This window comes from Phoca vitulina, unplaced genomic scaffold (genome assembly GCF_004348235.1).
Source record: "Phoca vitulina isolate PV1807 unplaced genomic scaffold, GSC_HSeal_1.0 scaffold6, whole genome shotgun sequence".
Classification (NCBI taxonomy): domain Eukaryota; kingdom Metazoa; phylum Chordata; class Mammalia; order Carnivora; family Phocidae; genus Phoca; species Phoca vitulina.
This window is the reverse complement of record NW_022589709.1, coordinates 50,669,819-50,692,076: the sequence shown is the minus strand read 5'-3', so window position 1 is coordinate 50,692,076 and position 22,258 is coordinate 50,669,819. Positions and strand designations below refer to the sequence as shown.

At 42.9% G+C, this 22,258-nt stretch overlaps 1 protein-coding gene across 6 annotated transcripts in view; it reads left to right on the top strand.

Moving 5' to 3' along the window:
* PDE8B (phosphodiesterase 8B) overlaps positions 1–22,258 on the top strand; it is a 247,949-nt gene that overhangs the window by 21,480 nt on the left and 204,211 nt on the right. For 3 of the 6 annotated variants that reach the window (XM_032404151.1, XM_032404152.1, XM_032404150.1), the window contains exon 1: positions 16,445–16,880. The exons of the other annotated variants lie outside the window; for them this stretch is intronic. In XM_032404151.1, the coding sequence (XP_032260042.1) occupies positions 16,527–16,880 (354 nt within the window). In that variant the 5' untranslated portion in view covers positions 16,445–16,526. Of the gene's footprint in view, positions 1–16,444; positions 16,881–22,258 lie in introns of those variants that run through there. 6 annotated transcript variants of the gene reach the window in all.

The window sequence follows — 22,258 nt, the reverse complement described above, 5'->3', positions numbered from 1 at the left end:
CGATCCCAGGACCCTGGGATCATGACCTGAGCCGAAGGCAGCCACTTAACCAACTGAGCCACCCAGGTGCCCTGTCCCCTAAGATAGCTTTAAAGGAGAAGGATGGATCATAGTTTGTCAGCTAAAAATTATTGCTCTTGATAACTGAACCATAATCAGTAGAAAGATGACAACCAATGCAATCATTGGTTGCAGAAATTCATCTAATAAATGAGATGGTGGAGAAAAAAAGAGAGAGAAGCCCACAATCCATGGTTTTGGTGCCAGTGCCAAGTGAGGCTCAGTGGAAAGCCAAGAGAAAGCAATTCTTTCACCAATATCAGATCTGACACACACCTAGGATGTGACCGAGATGTTGCTATGATCTTCCTCCTCTTGTTTGGCCCCAAAAATGTCTGGTTTCAGTGGTTGCTCTTACAGGCCTAAAAGTTGTGTTCCCATCATCCCTCGGGGTCTATCATGTAAACCAACTATCTGATTTGTTGGCTACCTGTTGGTGAAGACCTTATATGGAATTATAACAACTGCTGATCTCTCTATACGTATTCTAGAAAAGAATACGTATAGAGAATCTAAAGATATAATAGGCCCAAGAATAAGATGATTAGTAAGGAATGATGAGTTCGTTATTGTCTTGGGCTTGATGCTTAGGTGTGTTGTTCTGCTCAGGCTGCCATAACAAAATATCACAGGCTGGGTGGCTGAAACACAGATATTTATTTTCTCACAGTTCTGAAAGCTAGAAGCCCAAGATCAAGGTAGCTTTAGGGTTGGTTTCTGTGAGACCTCTTTTCATGGCTTGTGGATGACTGCCTTCTCACTGTGTCCTCACGTGGTGTCTTCGCTGTGTGTTCGTGGAGAACTCAATGGTATCTTCCTCTTTTTTATAAGAACACCAGTCCTGTTGGCCCTTATGGCCACATTTAACCTTTAATTACCTCCCTAAGCGTCCTATCTCCAAATACAGTTACATTGGAGGTTAAGGCTTCAACCTAAGAATTTTGGAGGACACATTTCCGTTCATAACATCAGGCAAATGCTGCAAATTAAAAAAACGAAACAAAACCTGTATTGAGGTATTGTTTATATACAATAAAATATACACCTTAAAATTTTTTTAATTTTAATTCCAGTGTGGTTAACATACAGTATTATATTACTTTCAGGTGTACAACATAGTGATTTAATAATTCCACACATCACCCAGTACTCATCACAAGTGCCCTCCTTAATCCCCATCACCTATTTACCCATCCATCCCCCCACCCCCCTCCCCTCTGATAACCATCAGTGTGTTCTCTGTAGTTAAGAGTCTGTTTCTTGGTTTGTCTCTTTCTCTCTCTTTTTTCCTTTGCTCATTTGTTTTGTTTTTTAAATTCCACATGTGAGTGAAATCATATGGTATTTGTCCTTCTCCGACTTATTTCACTTGGTATTATACTATCTCCATCCATGTCATTGCAAATGGCAAGATTTCATTCTTTTTATAGCTGAATAATATGCCATTATATATATACAGACACAGCACATCTTCTTTACCCATTGATCAGTGGATGGACACTTGGGCTGCTTCCATAATTTGGCTGTTGTAAATAATGCTGCTATAAACAAAGGGGTGCATTTATCACTTTGAATTAGTGTTTTTGTATCCTTTTGGTAAATACCTAGTAGTGCAATTGCTGGATCATAGGGTAGTTTTATTTTTAACTTTTTGAGGAACGCCCATATAGTTTTTCACAATGGCCTCACCAATTTGCATTCCCATCAACGGTACAAGAGGGTTCCTTTTTCTCTACATCCTCACCAACACTTGTTGTTTTTTGTGGTGTTGATTTTAGCCATTCTAACAGGTGTGAGTTGATATCTCATTGTAGCTTTGATTCGTATTTCCCTGATGATGAGTGATGTTGAGCATCTTTTCATGTGTCTTTTGGCTATCTGGATGTCTTCTTTGGAGAAATGTCTGTCCATGTCTCTGCCCATTTTAATTGGATTATTTGGATTTTTAGGTGTTGAGTTTTATAACTTCTTAATGTATTCTGGTTACTAACCCTTTATCAGATATGCCATTTGCAAATATCTTCACCTATTCAGTAATTTGCCTTTTAGTTTTGTTGATTCTTTCCTTTGCTGCGCAGAAGCTTTTTATTTTAATATAGTCCCAATAGTTTATTTTGCTTCTATTTCCCTTGCCTCAGGAGACCTATCTAGAGAAAAGTTGCTACTGCCAATTTCAGAGAAATTACTGCTTGTGCTCTGTTCTAGGATTTTTATGGTTTCAGGTCTCACACTTAGGTCTTTAATCCATTTTGAATTTATTTTGGTGTATGGTGTAAGAAAGTGGTTCAGTTTTCCCAACACCATTTGTTGAAGAGATTGCCTCTTTCCCATTGCATATTCTTGCACCTTTGTTGAAGAAGAATTGACCATATAATCATGGGTTTATTTCTGGGCTCTGTATTCTGTTCTATTGATATGTATGTCTATTTTTGTGCCACTACCATACTGTTTTGATTACTGCAGCTTTGTAGTATAATTTGAAATCTGGTAGCTTTGTTTTTCTTTTTCAAGGTTGCCTTGGCTATTCAGGTTCTTTTGTGCTTCCATCATATTTTAGGACTGTTTGTTCTAGTTCTGTGAAAAATGCTGTTGGTATTTTGATAGGGATTGCATTAAATGTGTGGACTGCTTTGGGTAGTAAGGACATTTTAACCATATTTGTTCTTCCAATCCATAAGCATGGAATATTTTTCCATTTATTTGTGTCATCTTCCATTCCTGTCATTAGTTTTATACTTTTCAGAGTACAGATCTTTTACCTCTTTGGTTAAGTTTATTCTTAGTTATTTTATTCTTTTTGGTACAATTATAAATGGGATTGTTTTCTTAATTTCTCTTTCTGCTGCTTCATTGTTAGTGGAAAATATACACCTTTAAAGTGTGCATTTTGACAAAGTATATAATCACATATGTCCATGTATTTGCTAACACAGTCTAGATATAGAACAGTTCTATCACCCTGTCCCTGTGCTCCTTCCCAGTGAATTCTCAGCCCCTACCATAGTCCCTAAGTAGCCACTAACCTTTTTATTCCAGTAGACTGGATTTATCTTTTTTAGAGTTTCTTATCAGTGAAATCATACATGTAGGGTTTTTTTGTCTGTCTTCTTCCACCTAGTTAAACGATTTTGAGATTTCCCTCTGTTGCTTTTTGTATTAGAAGTTTGTCACATTTTATCATTGAGTAGTATTCTATCTTATGGATGTATCACAATGTATTTATTCACCTGCTAGTGAACATTTCGCTTGTTTCCAGTTTTTGCCTGTTCTTTAAAAAGCTGCTATGGACAAATTTTTGGGGCATGTGTTTTCATTTCTCTGGGGTGAATGCCTAGAATGAAATTTCATGGTTGTATGGTAAGTATATGTTTAATAAGAAATTGTCAGCTGTTTTCCAGAAGTGATTGTACTAATTTACATTTCCATCAGCAATGTGGAAAGTTCCAGTTGCTCAACATCCTTGTTAACTAACCTGATACGGTCAGTATTTTGCATTTTAGCCATTTTAGTGGATATATAGTGTTATCTCATTGTGGTTTTATTTGTAATTCACTGATGACTAATGATGGTGTGCATTTTTTATGTGCTTTCTAATCCTTCTAGTGTCTTATATTGTGAAGCGTCTATTCCAAAATTTTGACCCAGTTTTATTATTTATTTATTTATTTATTTTAAAGATTTTATTTATTTATTTGACAGAGAGAGACACAGGGCTAGAGGGAACACAAGCAGGGGGAGTGGGAGAGGGAGAAGCAGGCTCCCCACTGAGCAGGGAGCCCGATGTGGGGCTCGATCCCAGGACCCTGGGATCATGACCTGAGCCGAAGGCAGATGCTTAATGACTGAGCCACCCAGGCGCCCCTACTTTCATTTTTTGAAAGATATTTTTCCTGCATATAGGTTGCCAGTTTCGTCTTATAGTACTTTAAAGATTATTCTCCATTTAATTCTGGTTTTCATATATATATATATACTTTTTTTTTTTTTAAGAATTTATTTATTTGAGAGAGTACAAGAGAGAGAGAGACAGGGAGAGCATGAGCATGGGGTGGGGTGGGGGAAGGGCAGAGGGAGAGGGAGAAGGGACCCCGGGATCATGACCTGAGGCAAAGGCAGACGCTTAACTGTCTGAGCCACCCAGGCGCCCCTGGAAAAATCTGGCACTCTTATCTCTGTACTTACTCTGTCCTTTTTCTCTGGATCCTTTTAAAATTTTCTTTTTATCAGTGTTTTCAGAAATTATATTCTATTGTGCATTGGTGTGGAGCACTTTTGGTTTATCCTGCTTGAGGTTTGCTAAATTTCTTAGATTTGTGCATCATTGAGGCTCTGTTAATTTTCTTTTAGCTTTTTTCCCCCTCTTTAATTTGAATAGTTTGAATTAAAATGTCTTCTAGTTCACCAATCTTTTCTTTTCAATGTCTAATATGCTCTTAGTCCTAGTCCGTGACTATTTCATTTCAGAACTTGTCTTTTTCATTTCTAGAGGCTCCATTTAGAAAATCTTCCATTTCTCCTCTCACAGTGCTTATGTTTTCCTTTCAGTACTTGGATAATGGTTATTGTTCTTATCTACTTATTTCTTCTTCTCTTATTTCTACTTCCACTTACTGATCTTTCATTGGATTTTTGTTCATATTTTTCTGCATGTTGGCATACCTAGTAATTTTGAATGTATGTTAGACATTTTGAATGTTACACTGTTGTGTTTAGATTTTGTTTTCTTTGAAGAATGTTGGATTTTGTTCTGGGAGACAACTAAGTTAATTTTGGTTCAGTATGATCCTTTCAAGGCTTATTTTTAAACTTCTCGTAAGGTCGATCTGGAGTAGTCTTTTCTCTAAGTGTTCTTTAGCCTTACTCTTAAGGCATGACCCACTGGGTTCTCTACTGAATGCCCTGAGTTATCAACAAGAACTCTCCATTCTGGCTGGTGAGAACTTGATGGCTCTTAGTTCATTGGGAGCACTGTGAATTGTTCAGTTTATAGCTTTCCAGTCACTCTCTTCCTGGTGTGTGGAATTTCACCCTATCCATGCATGTCTTAGTATTTAGTAACTTTCACGTCCTCCTCAGAGTGCCTCGTATATATAGCTTCCTCTCTCTGAAACTCTGCCGTATAAACTCTCGCCACGTAGGCCTTTCCAGACTCTGATTTCTGTCACTGCAACTCAGTGAAAACCCTGGACTCTGCCTGGGATTTCTTCCCTGCCTGGGAATGTGCCTCCAGGGTGAAAGCTGAGGTAATATTTTATATCTCATCTGTTTTTCTTCTTTCAGCGTTGACAGTCCTGAGTTACCTATTGTCCAATGTCTGAAAATAGTTGTTTCATATATTTTATCTGATTTTCTAGTTGTTAGTGGAAGGAAGGTAAATTTTGGTCCCTGTTTCTTCATCATGGCCAGAAATAAGTCCATTCTACAAATATTTATTCATCATCCTACACAAAAGTTGCCATCTTAAAATGCTATTCAATTTGAAAATATAATCTGAGATGTTTTGTGTTCTTTTTTCTTCTTCCATAATTAAAAAAAAATGAACTATGGATATTTCAAATAAATTTAAAGAACTGCACTGCATTGTCTATGTTTTATTATTGCAGAACTGTCTGTATTCCCACAGTGATTCCTATGCCTTATTCTCTTTCCCACGCACCCACTCCAACTGGGATGCACGTGATTTTTTGATAGAGTATTTAGTTTCTGAAATGGCTCTCAGACCTTTTCCCAGGGAATTTCTAAGCCCCTCATGGCTGAAATTCTAAGAATGGCCATTCAAGACTTGCTTCTTCTATTTTCTAAAAATGGAGATGACTTGTAGTTGTGGCATCCCTAACTCATTATTACATAAGTTTTACATTCACTATATGTACAGGAGAAACAAGATATTAAATGTATAATTAATGTGGATATTTATGCCATCTGAATTGTATTGGGCTATGAATTTCTCACAGAACTTTCTGCAGCTGATTGGTTAACATGCCTTATAAATGTTTGGACTTGGTGGCTGGGCTCCAGCTTTCAAAAAAAGTGTTAAGAGAAGGAAAATCTTAAATACTGGCTTGATTTCTTAATTTAACAACAAGAGACAATTCTTATACTACATTTCTCCTAACATGTCATTTTTATTTCTAAAGTCTAGGGAGGTTTTTTTTTTTTTTTAAAGCTGATGTTTATGTTGGTGATTTTTTAAAATCCCCCATTAAGAAGGATCTGAACCTAATCTTCTAGATCTCTGTGAGAAATGCCGTATATATAGCCTTAGCCATATATTTCTTTAAAAAGGGTTATGTAGGATTTTTATAACCTATGAAAGTTTGATGATTCCTTGCTCTGGAAAAAGCAAGTGATTACTCAAACATGCTAGGTGGGAGTTTAGGTTAATATAAACAGAGGAGATGTTGAGAGATTTTATATCCAAAGGGTAAAGGAAGAGAAGCATATGGAGATACATCATACATACAGAGATTTTATACAAAGGTAGAACATGTGAACTATAAGACTATTACATAGTAAGCTTCCTCCCAAGTGGTAGACATTACTATTATTATTCAACCATTGTTCTGAAAATAATTTTATCTGCTTTGTGTACTTACAGTGGACTGAATTCATACTCTCTCTCTTCCCCCAATCCCAGGCCACTGCTTCCTGGAACTTTATTTAGTGCTCCTAAAAGTTAATGGGCTTTTGTCTTCCTTGGCTTGAGCAGTGTGTATTAAGAAAAGGAAAGTCACTCTACTGAAAATTACATAGTTCTGCAGGTGTATATTCAAACATTCAGTTTACTTCTGTAAGTAACCCCCCACCCCCACTCCCATGTCTCACGGAGAGTGAAGACTATTGAAAACATGTCCTTAAAAGTCCCCGCCTGGGTGGGACATCCTTGAGATCTACAACCTTACAATTCTTGTAAGTTTGTGGATGATAGTGCTTTGTGACATTCCCTTGTGTAACGTAACATTCATGTTTAAACACAAGTTATATTATGCTTCAGAAAATAAAACATCACAGGTGAGGGGTTTTTTTGGTCTTTGCTTTTGTTTTTCAATATCTTACTTTATGCATAGCAGTGGTTTTCCAAGTGTGACCTGGGATCGGTAGCATCAACATCATTTGGGAACTAGTTAGAAATGTAAATCCGTAGGCCCTTCCATCTATATTTTAGATCATTCTGGTGTATGCTAAAGTTTAACAGCTGCTGGTGTGGAGAACCCCAGAAAGTCTCCTATATCTGACTTAATTTATTGTAAACCACATCATACGAGATATGAAGATGTAATCAGTCATGTTGCCTTGGAGATGTTTAATGGTGTAACACGGGAAGTGCCATGCTGCTAAGCAAATGTCAAACTCTGAGAAGGAAGAGACTTCCAGCCAAAAACCTTCTAGAACACCTCCTTTCACAGCCCTAGCCGCCAAAGGGAGAGGATTAAGACATCAGAACCTCAGAAGGTGCTAATGCAGGCCCCTCGGGCTGAGCGGCAGCCTTGAGGCACCTTTAGCTAGTTAAGAAGTAAAATCCCAGGGCTCAAAAGCTGTTCTTGGAACAGAAGTATCAAAAGACTGAATTTAGCAATCTGGACGCGAAGCAAGAAACTCCTAACCCTGTGTAGACCATTCCATAGGGAAGCCCAAGGAAGTCTTGACAAAGAGACTGTTTTCTTAGCCACACTGGGAAGGGGGGGCATGCACTTGTTAGTGTGGAGGACCTAGAGGTGGACAAATCTGTCATCTTCATAAAAGTCCATGATTCATTGAACAGGTATTGAACACGTGCTGTCTCTGGATCTGAGCACTAGAGATCCAGCAGTGACCACAGAAGAGGACCTAGGCCTCACGTCCCTCACATTCTCTCTGTGTTCTGGTGATGGTGAAATGTCAGTGGTGGTATTGGGTGGATACTTTCTGGTTTCTAGACTCAAGATTCTGGGCCTCAGAGAGTGCAAATCCTGGTAAAGAATCCCTTTTATAAACAAGACTTATTTTTCCTGGGAGTGCTCCCCATTCTCATATGTACATTGATATCCAAGCTGGAAATTTTGGAATTGGTTTTGATATCACTGGCTCCCTGGCCCTTCATTGAGTCGGCACCTCATCCCAGGGATTCGTTCTCGGTAAGGTCTCTGGAATTTCCCTTCTTTTCCATTCTTACAAATTCCATCAACTCAATGTCTTGGTATTAGTCTGCTCAGGCTACCGTAACAAAGTACCATGGACTGGGCGGTTTAAACAACAGAAATATATTTTCTCACAGTTCTGGAGCAGATGGTGCCTTTTCACTGTGTCCTCACATGGCCTTTTCTGGGTGTATGTGTTTAGAGAGAGAGAGCACGCGTGCGCGTGTGCTCGCAAGCGCCTGAGCAAGAGTGAGCTCTGGTGTCTCTTCGTCTTCCTGTAAGGACACCAGTTCTACTGGATTAGGGTCTCACCCTTATGAACTCATTAACCTTAATTACCTTTTTAAAGGCCCTGTCTCCAAATATAGTTACATTGTAGGTCAGGGCCCCTACATACAAATTGGTGGTGGTGGTGGGGGCACGATTCAGTTCCTACCATTCCTTATTATGTCATCCCTGGCTCAGTATAGCTCCTTGCTAATCCCCATTCCTGACTCCATTCACCAGTTCTTGAATATGCAATCAGGCTCACTCAAGTGAAATAGCACTTTTAATGTACAGTCTTACTGAAAAACGTCAGTGATCCCCAATAACTAGGATTTTACCAAACTCCTTGATCTGGTGTTTGATTCCCTGGTCATAGCCAAAATAATGCTGTTCTCTTCCCCCACACCACACACCTTTTGAATAATCTGCTTTATTGTTCTGTGAGCATTTGGTGTGTGTTCGCTCCCACTTCCAGGTCTTTGCTCACATCCTTTCTGGAATGTTCTCTTTTCCACTTATTCAAATCCTGCCCTTTCTTCCAAGTGCCATACTCCATGTCCTCACCATCACGTCCACCCACAGTGATCTTTCTCTCTGGGCTTGGATTATTTTTTCAAAGCAAGTGTGAACACACTTCTCTGTGTGTATGTCTGTGTTCCTGATGGAACTGAGAGTACTGAGGCTCTTACTGTGTGTCCCTCCTAGTGCCTGGTACAGGGGTGGGTACTCAAGCAGTGTTCTCACTGAGAATGGGTGGATGGATGGATGAAAAAGAATGACACTCCTTTGATAAGGTTTTCTGAGAATATTAATTTACGTGTCATCCCCTCTGAGAAAAGATCCATACCCCTCCCCCAGTCTCTCTTGCAGCAATGAATTTTAGATCTCTGTATAACCTTCACCACTATTTGTCATTCCAACCTTCTGTAACCTTCTAAACTCCTAGATGTAAGAGACTGTTTCTGTCTTGTTTCTCAAGTGCCCAGTTACGGTCTGATACATGGTAGCCGCTCAGTAAATATTTGCTGAATGAATGGATGACTTTGGCCTCACCTCGTGGAATGAAATTTTTTGGAGCAAATGGTATGCCTAGCAAAGGGCATGTGGGCAGAGGAGGACCTGCTTAGAAACCTGACCATTTTTTCTTACCCATGAGGCATTCAGGAAATTGTACACTAATGTAGAAATAAATGTGCTTTGCTTTATATATTGTATATCTTAAGTCAGATTGAATTAATGAATTAGTGAATTAATAATTTGTACCCTGATTTTGAATACGCCCAAACTTAAAGTGCTATATGAGGATTTATGAAGCCTTGCAGTGTACTGTTTTTAAAAAGCCAACACTTAATCACTTGACAAACACAAATTTATTGTGTATGGCAATGGATTTGTTTTGTAAATACAGATTTTCACATTGGGAGTTTCCTTACAGATGGTAGAACCTACATACGGGAGTATCAGGATTTTCCATCTTTTGTCTCTTTCTTCCCCTTCTACTTTTACCATCCCCACCTCAGGAGCCACTGTCTAGTTAGCTCATCTGCTAACTGTCTTCTGGATCCACCAAAGTTAGCTCTGCCTCGATGCTTTTGCTCATGCTATTTCCCTCACTTGAAAAGTCTCCTCCTGGTGGAGGTCTCGCTGTCACAGCCCTTCTCCAGCAAGCCTTCCCTAGCCTTTGTAACTACCAAAGAGAATGGACAGTATCACTCATTTTTTTCTCATACCTTAACGCTCATGGATTATGCTCTGTCATTTCTTATAAGTCCTGTGTACATGATCGCTCTATAGACTCCTTTGGAGTAGGGCTATACTGTGTGTTTTATTTGTACATATTTTTAATGTCTGATACTCTTGTGAAATGTATTTACAAGCTTTTTGGAAGTGAGTGTTTTACCTCTCATAGCCTATTTGGGTCCAGGAGAATTCTGAAGGTGAGTGGTGAGGATATTCTGGAGTCCCTCTCCAGGGTGTCCTTGTTAACGGGAAGGACAGATCACTTCTGTATTACATGGATTCAGGGCCCAGTGCACAGTGGATTCCATTTTGATGATGTTGACCTCAGGAAGTCAGATGTTAGCTGAATCTCTTCCTACATCTTCTCTGTGCATCTTTTACAACCAGCATGGGAAAACTGCCCTATGGGCCAGCCAAACCTTCTCCTAAATTTCATTTGGTCCATGGCAAAAGATCCAAGAAGTGATGCACCTATAGTTAAATGTATAACGTCTTTTTCTTTTTTTAAAATTTTTATTCTTAAAGGACCTATATCTGTACACCCACTTGGTAGGAATATTTCACCACAACAGTGGCTCCCTGTGTCTTTCTTTATCTTTCACTTTCTTTCTGCCTCTGTACTGTGTGTCGGGCTCAGTATTTCCTTTGTAAATGTGTATGCATTTAATTTCTGTCTTTGTTTCCATCTATCTCTGATTCTTTATTTTTTTCCATCTTCCATCTTCTGTCTGAAGGACGAAAACTCAGTGGAAGTTCCTAAAAGAAAATATTGAGCTAAATTGTTTTGAGGAGATATTAGGAAACATAATGTTTATTCATTTACATTGTTTTTGTATTCAGTTTTTCAGAAAGCGAGATCTGTTAAGCTCCTGTTTCTCATCTGTGTCGCTTTACATCCACTTAGGAACCTCGACAGGTGGATACACATCTTCCATAGTTGTAATCAATCTCCATATACCATATATTTTTAAACTAACATTCTTTTTTTTTTTTAAGATTTTATTTTATTTATTTGACAGAGAGATAGAGAGCGAGCACAAGCAGGGGGAGCGGCAGACAGAGGGAGAGGGAGAAGCAGACTCCCCGCCCAGCAGGGAGCCCGATGCGGGGCTCAGTCCCAGGACCCTGGGGTCATGACCTGAGCCGAAGGCAGACGCTTAACAGACTGAGCCACCCAGGTGCCCCACCTAACATTATTTCATTATGTACTTTTAAGTAGTGGTATTCTAATATGTTAGTAAGTCTTTGATGTTTGTATTATCTCCAGTTTCATTATTGCAAAGACTGTTACAAACATCTTTGTATAAATTATTATTTTATTCCATTGGCTTTTTCTGATGTATATTACCAAATGGAGGATTACCAGATCAAACTGACTTTAAAAACTAAGAGCATAGAACATCAAATTCTACTCATTAAAAGAAAAAAAATACCCAATTTTGAGTCATAACAGTTAAGAGAAAGGCAAAAGAGGAAGAAATAGAAAAAATTCACTCATTTATTCAACAAATATTTGAGCACCTACTGTGTGCTAGGCACTGTTCTAGGAATTTGGGATCCTTTAGTGCATAAGAAACAAAAACTTCCTGCTCTAGTAGGGCCTATGTTCTAGTGGGAGAAGATAGACAATCAGCATAATAATAAATGAGCTAATTATATAATAAGCCGGAAGGTGATAAGTGCCAAGAAGAAAGAAAAATAGAGCAGGCTGAGGGGAATCAGGAGTGATGGAGAGACAATGGAGGGAAGTGGGTTGTGATTTTAAACAGGAGTTATTGTGTAGGCGGCATTTGAGCAGAGACTTAAGGGAAGTGAGGAAGTAAGCCATGTGATATTTGATGGAACAGAATAACAGTCAGATGGAAGAGCTCCTGGCTAATAATATTAGGTCTCCTGGAGAAGCAGCAAGGAGGCCAGTGCGGCTGACACAGAGAGAGCGAGGGCAAGAGGGAAGAGGGCTGAGAAAGACCAGGCAGGGGCCGTATCAGGTAGGGGTTTGTAGGTTCTTTATAAGGACTGTGATTTCTACTCTAATTCCCAAAGGAGTCTGTGGAAAGGGTACATTGGACTTGCTTTTTTTGCTGGCAAATGCTGGACCTGTCCTTGACCCCTGAATCCAAGTGTCTGGGATGGGACCAGGGAACTGTTGTTATTTCTGACAAATTCTTTAGGATGATTCTGATGTGCAGTCAGGTTTGACACCACTCTTTCTGTTCAAGGATTCCACTATTCTAAATTAAAAGTAGTTTAGTAAAAGGAAGTAGAAATTTCATAGCATCCCCAAATGTTGGTGATTTAGAGATTTTGGAGATTATCTAGGAAATTGGGGCCCCGAGGTTAAGTGACTTGCCCGAGGTTATAGAGCTCTAAGAGGCTGCCGTAGGTTTTGGATTCGCCCTCCTCACTCTGAGTTCAGTGAACCTTCCACTGTACCACGCTACTTAACACACACTCTCATTTCACTTATCAGGTGGTTAGATTTCCAATAAGCCCCACCATTAAGAATGTAGTTTGAATCCAGAAGCTCTGTAAGGTTGATTGGTTGATTAAATGTTTGGTTGTCTAAAGATCAATCAGAAAGCTGCTATTGTTTTAACCTTTCTGGTTAAGAATCATTTAGAATGTATTAATCACATTTTCTGCTTCTTTAGAGAATTTCTGGAAGTGTCACGCCATTTTAGGATGGGAAAAGACCTTAACTGTTCATGAACTTGCAGTGCCTCTGGGTCATACTTCTGAAATAAGCTCTTATTTGACATCAGTATAAAACATACAGGCCATTCAGCTGACCTTGGACATATTTGAGGTTTAATTTTTGAAGAAATTTCTGATTTCGTTTGCTTTCTTTTGATTCGTTTCTTGGACATTGACTGTAACTAAATTTTTTTCCCACCTAATTTAATTTTTTTATAATGTTGGTTTCTCTGGCCCTATTATGTAACTTAAGCCTAAATGTTATCTGCAGTGTCTGAGCTTGTAGGCTTTGCTATTGCCTTGGAATGCATTGAAATTGTGGCATGGCAATCAGTCCAGAAATCACGTATACAAGCAAGAACTCAGGCCTCAGAGCGAAGCTAGGGAATGATTTCAGGTCAACCATTTCTCCTTCACTTGCATACTTGCACATGTTTCAGTGACCAGAACGGTGCCCACAACAGGGCAGATTACACATTCCCACTGAGAACACTTGGTGGAGATGATAGGGATGCATTATTATTTTTTTTCCTTTTACTAGGTCAGAATTGGCAGTGGGAGCTGTGTCTAAGGAAGATATTAGAACTCTTGCTGCTCTGGGGATGGGAGGAAAAACGTATACCTAGTGCATTCCATCTTCTCAGAAGAGTTGCATTCAGGGAAAGGCACTGGTCCCAGTACAAAGTGTTCAATTAATACGCTAAAGCCGCTCGGTACTGTTTAATAGCTACCTTGATGTTATCTACTCTCTCAAGGCTTAATCTTCTTCTTCTTCTTCTTCTTCTTCTTTTTTTTTTTCTTTAAATGTAGAAAGTTCAAGCTAAATTGGTTTCTGGGTGACTTGTCCCTTCATGATTCGGCCTCCAGCGTTCTCCACCAGAAGACTGCTTGTAATTTCTGTTTTATCTTCTTGTCTTCAAAAGCCTCAGCCAGTGACTGGCCCTTTTCTCTTCTGAGTAGTTTCCTCATAGTGACCACATTCATAGAGGAAACTCTGAAGTGGACACTATAGCATAAGAATTAACATGGCTCTAAGTTTCACAAAAAGCTGCCCCCGATAGCCCCTTGAAGGATGACTGAAATGGGCATATATGAGAGAATCATAGATAAGCGTTAGGAATGATTAACTCCTGGTCTAACATGAATCTGGGATTGGTATGGAGAGTAGCAGTTTTGGAATTTAACTCTGATGGTATTTGCTCAGATTCTGAACAGTCCCTTGGAAGCAGAGCAGATGGCAGCTGTGAGACTTGGGCCTTTTTCGAATGAATGATTATCTCTCTGTCTTGACCATTTAATGTAGTGCTCTTATGGCATGGATAGGGCCAAGGAAGCATGGACCCAGGGAGCCTGGAGGGACCTGTGGAGGAAGCCATGATGCTGGGGAAAGAAATACCACTCCAGCTGGGGGAGAGCTGCAAGCAGGAAGCCCTCAGTTCAGCTGTCCATCTCATAAGGGGATTGGCTCAGCTGAAGAGAGCCACCTTGCCCACAGTTGCTGAGGTGACCTACAGGTCATCTTGCATGAGTATAAAGGCCCATCCTCCCAGCCTCACCTCAGGACAACTTTGAATCCTCATCCCAACTACAGATCCCCCCCCCCCCCCGGCTCCTTGCAGGGATGGCTGAGGCTTTCATTAAGACCATACCCTAGCTCAATCTCCTCCCCCCCATCCTCCCTCCTTCCCTTCCAGTTGTAGATTCCAAGAAAGCTTCCTAATAAACCTTTTTTGCCTGCTAAACGCCATCCTGGAATCTGCTTCTTGGAGAACCCAACCTGCACAGAAATTTTATGAGCAATTTGCCTGTCCATTAGAAATACAGCATAGTCTTTTTCTGCAATAACCAAAGACAGACTTCTTCATGCCATCAAAAAAAAAAAAAAAAAAAAGACAAAAGTTGGAAGGTTGGAGTACTAAACTGAGAAGCAGAGAAACAAAGATGGAATTAGGTTAGACTAGTTCTTTTTCCTCTCCATATTTGCATTTGGGATATGGGGTGACATCTTGCTTTTCTATAAAGGTTAGGAGCTGTCATTTGAAGTCTTCAGCCACTCTAAAAGTTGATAGTATGGAGAGAGAAAGGAAGGGAAGAAGCAAAGAAATTATTTCAAATTGAGTACTTCTTTGTCCTTGGCATTAGGACTCTGTGTTCTTGCCCTTGCCCCTGTAAACAACTCTAGATGGAGTCCTTTCTTAGACCACCCCATTTGTCCCCTCTGCCACTGTGGCAGCAGGCAGGAATCACTAAAAGAGCCAATGAATAAATGGCAGTGGTGTCTCACATCTCGAATCCACATTCCATATCATGGGGAGACTGAAGGGCAGCCTTGCTTCTAAAGGTATTCTTACTCTCCTTGAGTGAAGCATGGCCCATGTATGCCTCACTCGGACAACTAAGGGAAGGCAGTTTTGAATGCCCAGCCCCGAGTGTGAGGAAGAGACCTTGACAACAGGAGGCTGGATGGGGGTGAAGCCAGGGTGAAAATTAGGTGACATCCAAGCAGGAGGTGAAATCTCTGGAGGGGAAAGCCCAGAACCACAGGACAGCTTCCTCGGTTCCTTGCATGGATCTTAGGGGAATTTGTGTGTTTAAAGGTTCCTTCCTCTGCAGGGTGTCCCATCCCTTGGCATGAACCTCCAAACGTTGAGGTTAGACATGGAATGGACTTGTGAAGACTCAGCCCTCAGAGTACGTGGGGGAAGTGATGGGCAGACTACGGAAGCATGAGGTCTCTCCCTAACTCCCTGAGTGTGCCAAGGGGAGAGCTAGTCAGTTGGGTGGGCTTGGGCTGTTGGGGAGGGGCGTCCTGGTGTTTTTGCTCAGGGCTGTGGTAAAATGTGTTCGTGAAAGGCGAGAGGCATATTGCAGGGCTCCCCAGCCCTCAGGGCCGGCCCGGGGTGCGTGCGGCGAGGGGCAGCGTGTGCAGAAGGGACGAGGCCTCGGACCGCGGCGGAGGAGGGCGGGCGCGGAGGCGTCGTGCCAGCTGCAGCGCGCCCGGGCCCCGTGAGCCGAGCCGAGCGGCGGGTACACTCGCCCAGCCGGGGAGAGCTCGGGGAGCGCCGGGCGGGGCCGGGGGGGGGGCGCAGTGGGGCGCGAGCGGTCGCGGCCGCGGAGCGGGGGCTCCCGGGGAGGAAGGAGGGCGGGAGCGAGGGCGGGAGGGGGACGCGCGCGGACCGAAAGTGGGGAAAGAAGGTGCAGGCGGGCGGGCGCCCTGGCCCAGGGGCCGCGGGCGCGGGAGCCCGGCCAGGTCGAGCTGGGCGGCGGCGCGGGCCGAGCCGAGGGAGGAGGGGAAGGCGGAGGCGCGGGGAGCGTGTTTGGGGCGCCGCGGCAGGGAGGGTGGCGGCCGCCGGTGCGCGCGGGGCGCTGTGTGTGCGCGCTCTCCCGCTCGGGGAGGAAGATGGCCCAGAAGGGAAAGTTGGGGTGACGCGCGCAGCCCCCGGAGGCTCGGCGGGGGCCGCCGCGGCGAGCCCGACGGAGCGGCGGCCAGGCAGGCCTGGGGGGTGGGGGTGGGTGGCGGGGGGGCGCGCAGTCCGGGTGCCTCCGCCGCCGCCGAGGCGCCCGCCCCCTCACTGCAGGTGGCCGCGGGTGCCCCGGGTCCGGGCGGTCGGGGGCGCGGGCGGGCGCGCGGGGGAGCCCGGCTGAGGGATGGGCTGCGCCCCCAGCATCCACGTCTCGCAGAGCGGCGTGATCTACTGCCGGGACTCGGACGAGTCCAACTCGCCCCGCCAGACCACCAGCGTGTCGCAGGGCCCCGCGGCCCCCCTGCACGGCCTCTTCGTCCAGACCGACGCCGCCGACGTTATTCCCCCGAGCCGCGCGTCGGGACCCCCGGGCGCCGCCCGCGTCCGCAGGGCCCGCGCCGAGCTGGGCAGCGGCGGCAGCAGCAGCAGCGGCAGCACGGGCTCCGCAGCCCCCGCCGCGACCACCTGCAGGGGCCGGAGGCGCCACTGCTGCAGCAGCGCGGAGGCCGAGACCCAGACCAGCTACACCAGCGTCAAGGTAAACCGGCCCAGGCTGGTGGGGGGCTGCCCGCCCCGTCCGGGCGGGGCTAGCATGAGTAGGGGGCTCCGGCGGAGTTGAGTGGCCGTGACGCGGTTGGTTTGGGAGGTTGTCACTAAGGAGGAGTTTACTTTTCATGTGTGGGAGCGGTGAGGGCCCGGGAAGCGTGAGCAGAAGAGACCCGTGGAGGGGTCCTGGGAGCTGCTTCTGGGGGGCCGGTGGAGAAGGGAGCGCCGTGGGAGGCCGGTGGGCTGGCCCCGTTTCTCACTGAGGGAAGGCAGGCTGTGGTTCCGTTAACTCGGGAGGTGGGCTGGGTTTCACGGAGAGCCTGCCGTGGCTGGCTGCACGAAATCTCAGCCCCCGGCTCGAACTGGCCTGCCTCGTAGGTGAGACCCGGTGCAGACCCGGGGCAAGGATAGGATAGTGCCTCGGATTCAGCTTTTTACCTGGGAAAGCCAGCCAGGCTGCACGGAGTCTTAGCCACGGGCACCGATGTGGTGGGGATTTGTGAATGAATGAGGGTGTTTGTGTCGTGTGGACAGATGTAGGAAGGGAATAGAGGAAGAGGACCAGAGTGGAACCTGTTGTTTGTCACTTCTTTGGGTTCACCGCATCCTGGGCATAATTGAGGGCACCTGGCTGTGAGTTTGGAGGGTCAGCTGAGCTACAGTGAGGGGCCGTGGTTTCCAGTGCAGTGCAGCTGTCTGAGGATGAAGATTCTGAACATACCTCTCATCTCACGGGAGAGTGGAATTTTGAGGAAGCGGAAAAAAAGTGTTTAAATTATTAAAGCAGGCACTAGCAATATCTTAATGGCAAAAGAAAAACGATTGTGTTAATAGTGCCCTCCTGTATGTTCTCAAAATACTATTAAATTCAAGAGGGTTTTCATTGTGTAAGTCTGGCCACTGGGCCTTTTATCGTTATAGGAAACAGAATGACAGTGGCACATCCCATGGGAAAAAAATACATCCCTATGACTCTGAATGTTATTTAGAATCACAGCTTTTACATGGTCAATAGATTACCAGGAACCTTTGCATTGATTATGTGGCAAAGAAAATTGTATGTTTAGTACTTGAAAACTTGTTCAACAGTTGGCCGAGGGTGAAAAGGCACCTAGCCTTTATTGGATTTTGTTACATGAAGCTTACCTGAGTTTATTTATAGTTGTAGTGTTTCTCTGGTAATAGTCATATAACATGATAATATAATAATCATGATAATAAGAAAGACCATTTACTAAGCACCTACTATGTACCAGGTATAAGCTTTCTCTTCTAGCTTTTGAATCTTAACTGTGTGATGATAAAATATCCAAAGACCGGAGCCCTGGGTTCGTGACAGTACAACTTACCAGTTGAACATTTGTTATAGAGGCATGTGCCAAACACTGTATTTTTCTTTTGTCAAGCTTTTTTCCCCCCACACTGGTTCTCACACACACACACACACACACACACACAAACGGAAGGAAGGAAGAAAGAAAAAAGCATTAGGAGCAATTTTAGGGGATTAAAATGATATATTTGGTGGAATAATTAGGGATGTTATTTTAAAAAATAACCTTTTGCTTTCTTGTTGAAAAGGCAATTTGAAGATCTTGGAGTAGTTCAGAATGGTGACAACTTATGAACTCTGTGATAATTTTTTTTTTTTGATTGTGTAAGAGAAATTGTATATTTCTGCCTTTTAGAGTAGCAAGACCTAATTTAATACCTGGCAACTCTAGATATTCCATGTTTGTTTATTGAAAGAAGGAATAATGAATGAATTCATTCTCCATGTTTTAATACTTCCCTCAAGAGGCTACTTAGCAAATGGAGGAAAAACTGGAGGGAAAATGAGTCCCAATTATTAGCAGCTAGTATAAACTTGTAGAAATATCATTGCTACTTGGCTGAAGTGTTAAAGGCTTGACCTGAATAAGAATTTAAGTCACATTGCTTTATCAACAGGACTTTCAAATAAGAGCTTAATTCATTCCAACCTTTCACTAAGAATGTTGGGAATGAAACTGCTGGTTCAGTGATTCAACATTAATTTGCATGTGTAGATCTCAGAAACTATATATTTGAAATTACATTTGAGACCAGAGTTATTATTTATACAAGTCATACAGAATTATTATCACAGAATTGCTTTAATATATTTAATAGTACCCTTTTAGGACTTGTGACTCAGTGTTATCTTTTTCAATCTTCACATGTTCTATACTCTTTTGAGGATGAGGCAATTTTATAAAAACTTTGCTTGCATTTCTTTTTAGAATGAGAATTCTTCTGCCTTAACAGTTTGAGATAGTTGCTAGTCATGCCTACCCCCCTCCATCCCCCTTTTCCAAAATGCGCAGGGGAAAAAAATAAAGTCCTTGCCATTTGGTCCTGTTTACAGTGGTGGTGGGTCATAATAGTTTTTTTTTAAATTTCCTCTTTGTACATCAATTATAAACCATATTCTCATTATCTACTTGGTCTCTGGTATTCCCCAGGGTGCAAAAATGTGTGCTTGATCTCTCTCTCCTTTTTTCTAGCAATAATTCATCTCATTAAGCTTTTAGAATGATGAAGCATTATGATGTCAAACATGACGTCAACAGGAACCTTCCTGAATACTAATTTATAAAAAAAATTATAAACATTAATAATTCATAGGCAGTACAGTGATATCATATGGGTTTCCATTTCTGGTAAGAAGTTAGCTTTTTCTCCCGATTGCTGTAAAAATGCAACTTCCTTGTAATTTGTCTCCCTCTTGTTTGCCTTTTTAAAAATAGTACTCCAACAGGAGACTCCTGCAGAATGCTCACTCATCATACTGTGCCAGTTGTATAATTCCTGTTCAGAAATCCTCAGGGGGGATGGTTGAACCTCTCTCCGGGAAGATTGGGGGTGTGTGGGGGGGTTCTTACGAGTCTTCTTTTCTCGTACCAGCTGTTGCAGCTGGGAGGCAGCCAGGACTAGGCAGCCAGCTGTAGAGACGAGTATTGATGATATAGTCAACTTGCAGCCATCTCTGGGTGGGTAACTATTTTGTGGGTCAGGCACAGGACATCGCTAGTTTCCACATGATTCTGTGTTGACAGGCAGCATCACCAGCTCCCTCTTTCTCCTCCATTCATTACGCTCGTTTATTCATTCAGCCAGTATTTGTGCCCGACTCTGTTGTAGATGCTAGGGATTCAGTGACTATCCATGAAGTTTGGCAAGCAAAGCCTAATGAGGATGGTGAATCTTTTGTAAGAGGGTGTGCCTAAGTCACTGATTAATGACGTCTATGTTATCCATTCCATGGCTTTCTGAATCAGTGAGGATAATCCCAAATTGATTGTATATAAAGGGAAAATAAATATTTTTCCAACCTTCTGGTAAATAATTAATGATAATAAATAATAATTTTGGTAGTAATTTATTTGGGGGAGGGGTAGAACTATTGTGAAAAAAGTCATTTTTGTCTGTTCTCTAAGTCAGTATTCTCTGGTGTACATCAGAATTACCTGAAAGCCTTTTTAAAATGTGGATTGCTTGGCCCCACTCCCAGAGTTTCTGATTTAGTAGGCCTTGGGTGGGGCCTGAGGATTTGGATTTTTAACAAGCTTCTAGGATACGCTGGTGTTGCTTTTAAAAGAACTGAATTGACTGTTGACCAAATGAATTAGGTTGGGGCTACCTCTAGCAGAGTGGGTAGTATTGCATGTATTTGGGGGTACTAGTCGCAGCCTTGCCTTCATCGTCATTTACTTCTGTAGGGGCAGCCTGCCATCTCCATTCGGGAAGTCAAACTCCGAGCCTCCAAGGTTAGCTGGAAAGTCTCTAAGTGGGGAGAGTGTGCACCGGGTAGCCAGACCACTCTGGTTTCTTGAGGTCTGACTTCCCCTCAGGATCCACTGGGTTTGCAAGTCCTGATGGCTTGCTCTGCCATCGCAGCCCCTCCCATGCCTCTGCCCTGCTGGGGCCCTGTCCTGCATCATGGGAAATTGCAAGGCAAGGAGGAGCTTAAAATGGGTCGATGTGACATGATATAGGCTCATATTCAGTTCTTAGCTTTTGGAGTTCTTGCTGGTCCTTTTCACCGTATTTTTCATTTTAAAATGGAACATAAAGTTTAGTAAGCCCAATTGAGTCTTGCAAGTTGATTTAGTAAAACTCAGATTTATTTTCTACCATAGCTCATTTCATCACAATTTAGTCCCTCTCTTTCTTCCAATGTATTAATTATAATCAGTGAGAAAACCTTTCTAATTTTCACTGCTTTTCTCAGTAATTAAACTAATTTTTAAGAAATATCAGGTAATTCTCCCTTTTGATTTTGCTAGTTAAGCCCTCAAACCAGAAAGACAATGTTGGGTAAGATGCTGACTTTCAGAGGTGATACTTCTCTATAGAAACTCCCCCCGTGGTGACCACCAGGCAGGACTTGGGCTAAAGCAGGACGGGACATGCTGATGAGGGCAGAACAGAACCTACGGTACCAGGCTGGTGAGGGGTTAAGGCCAAGAATCAGAATAGCAAGGAGGGAGTGAGCCCTTTGGAACCAGGCGGGAAGGTAGAGTCCAGAGTCTGGAGGAGCAGGTGAGCATTTCAGGGCTAGGTGGGCAAGTCAAATCTGGAATTCAGGGGCTCAGCAAATGTGACCGCTGTCAAGTTAGGTTGAGACCTCTGACTGGGGAACAGAAGGTGTTTACTTTCTTTTCTGTTTGAGGTTCTCTACTCAGTGTAAAGAGCTTGGGTCCCACGGGGGATCCCAGTGACCAGTCAGAGGGCTGTAATTAAACTCTGCACCTAGGTGAGGAAAGACTAACTCCTCACATCTTCCTCGCACCTGGTCAGATGGTATCTGGGCAGGAAACAGATTGCGTATGCACAAGGGTTCAACTGAAATTATTCTACTGAAGAGACTATTACAGATGGCCAGATGAAAGGAAATCAAGAAATGATGCGGAAGCCCCCTAAAACTCAAAGAAGAGGCTACTGTTACCACCTTGAAGAGGTAACAGTAGGGAATGGTTATGGGAATTTGAGAAACCAAACCTGTTGGTCAGGGAAGCCCCCAGAAGCTGGGGTCTTAAGGAGGACTGCAGTCATTGGAGGCCTGGGCCTGGCATGGAGAGCCAAGGAATAAATACCTCCATGCTATTGTTTTCCCCTCCATTGATCTCCAGCCAGTACCATTTTTGTCCAAACACACCTGGAAAACAGAGGGCAAAGGAGCCCATTGATTGAGGCTTTCCAGAGCAGGATAGAGAGAGTATCCTGACCATACCCCAGAAAGCTCCCTGAAATAAGTGTCAAAAAGATGTTGGACATCATTGGAGGTACCCTGGTAAGCTCAAATTGAGATGGGCAATTTTGATGATTTTCTGAAATAATGGCATTTTT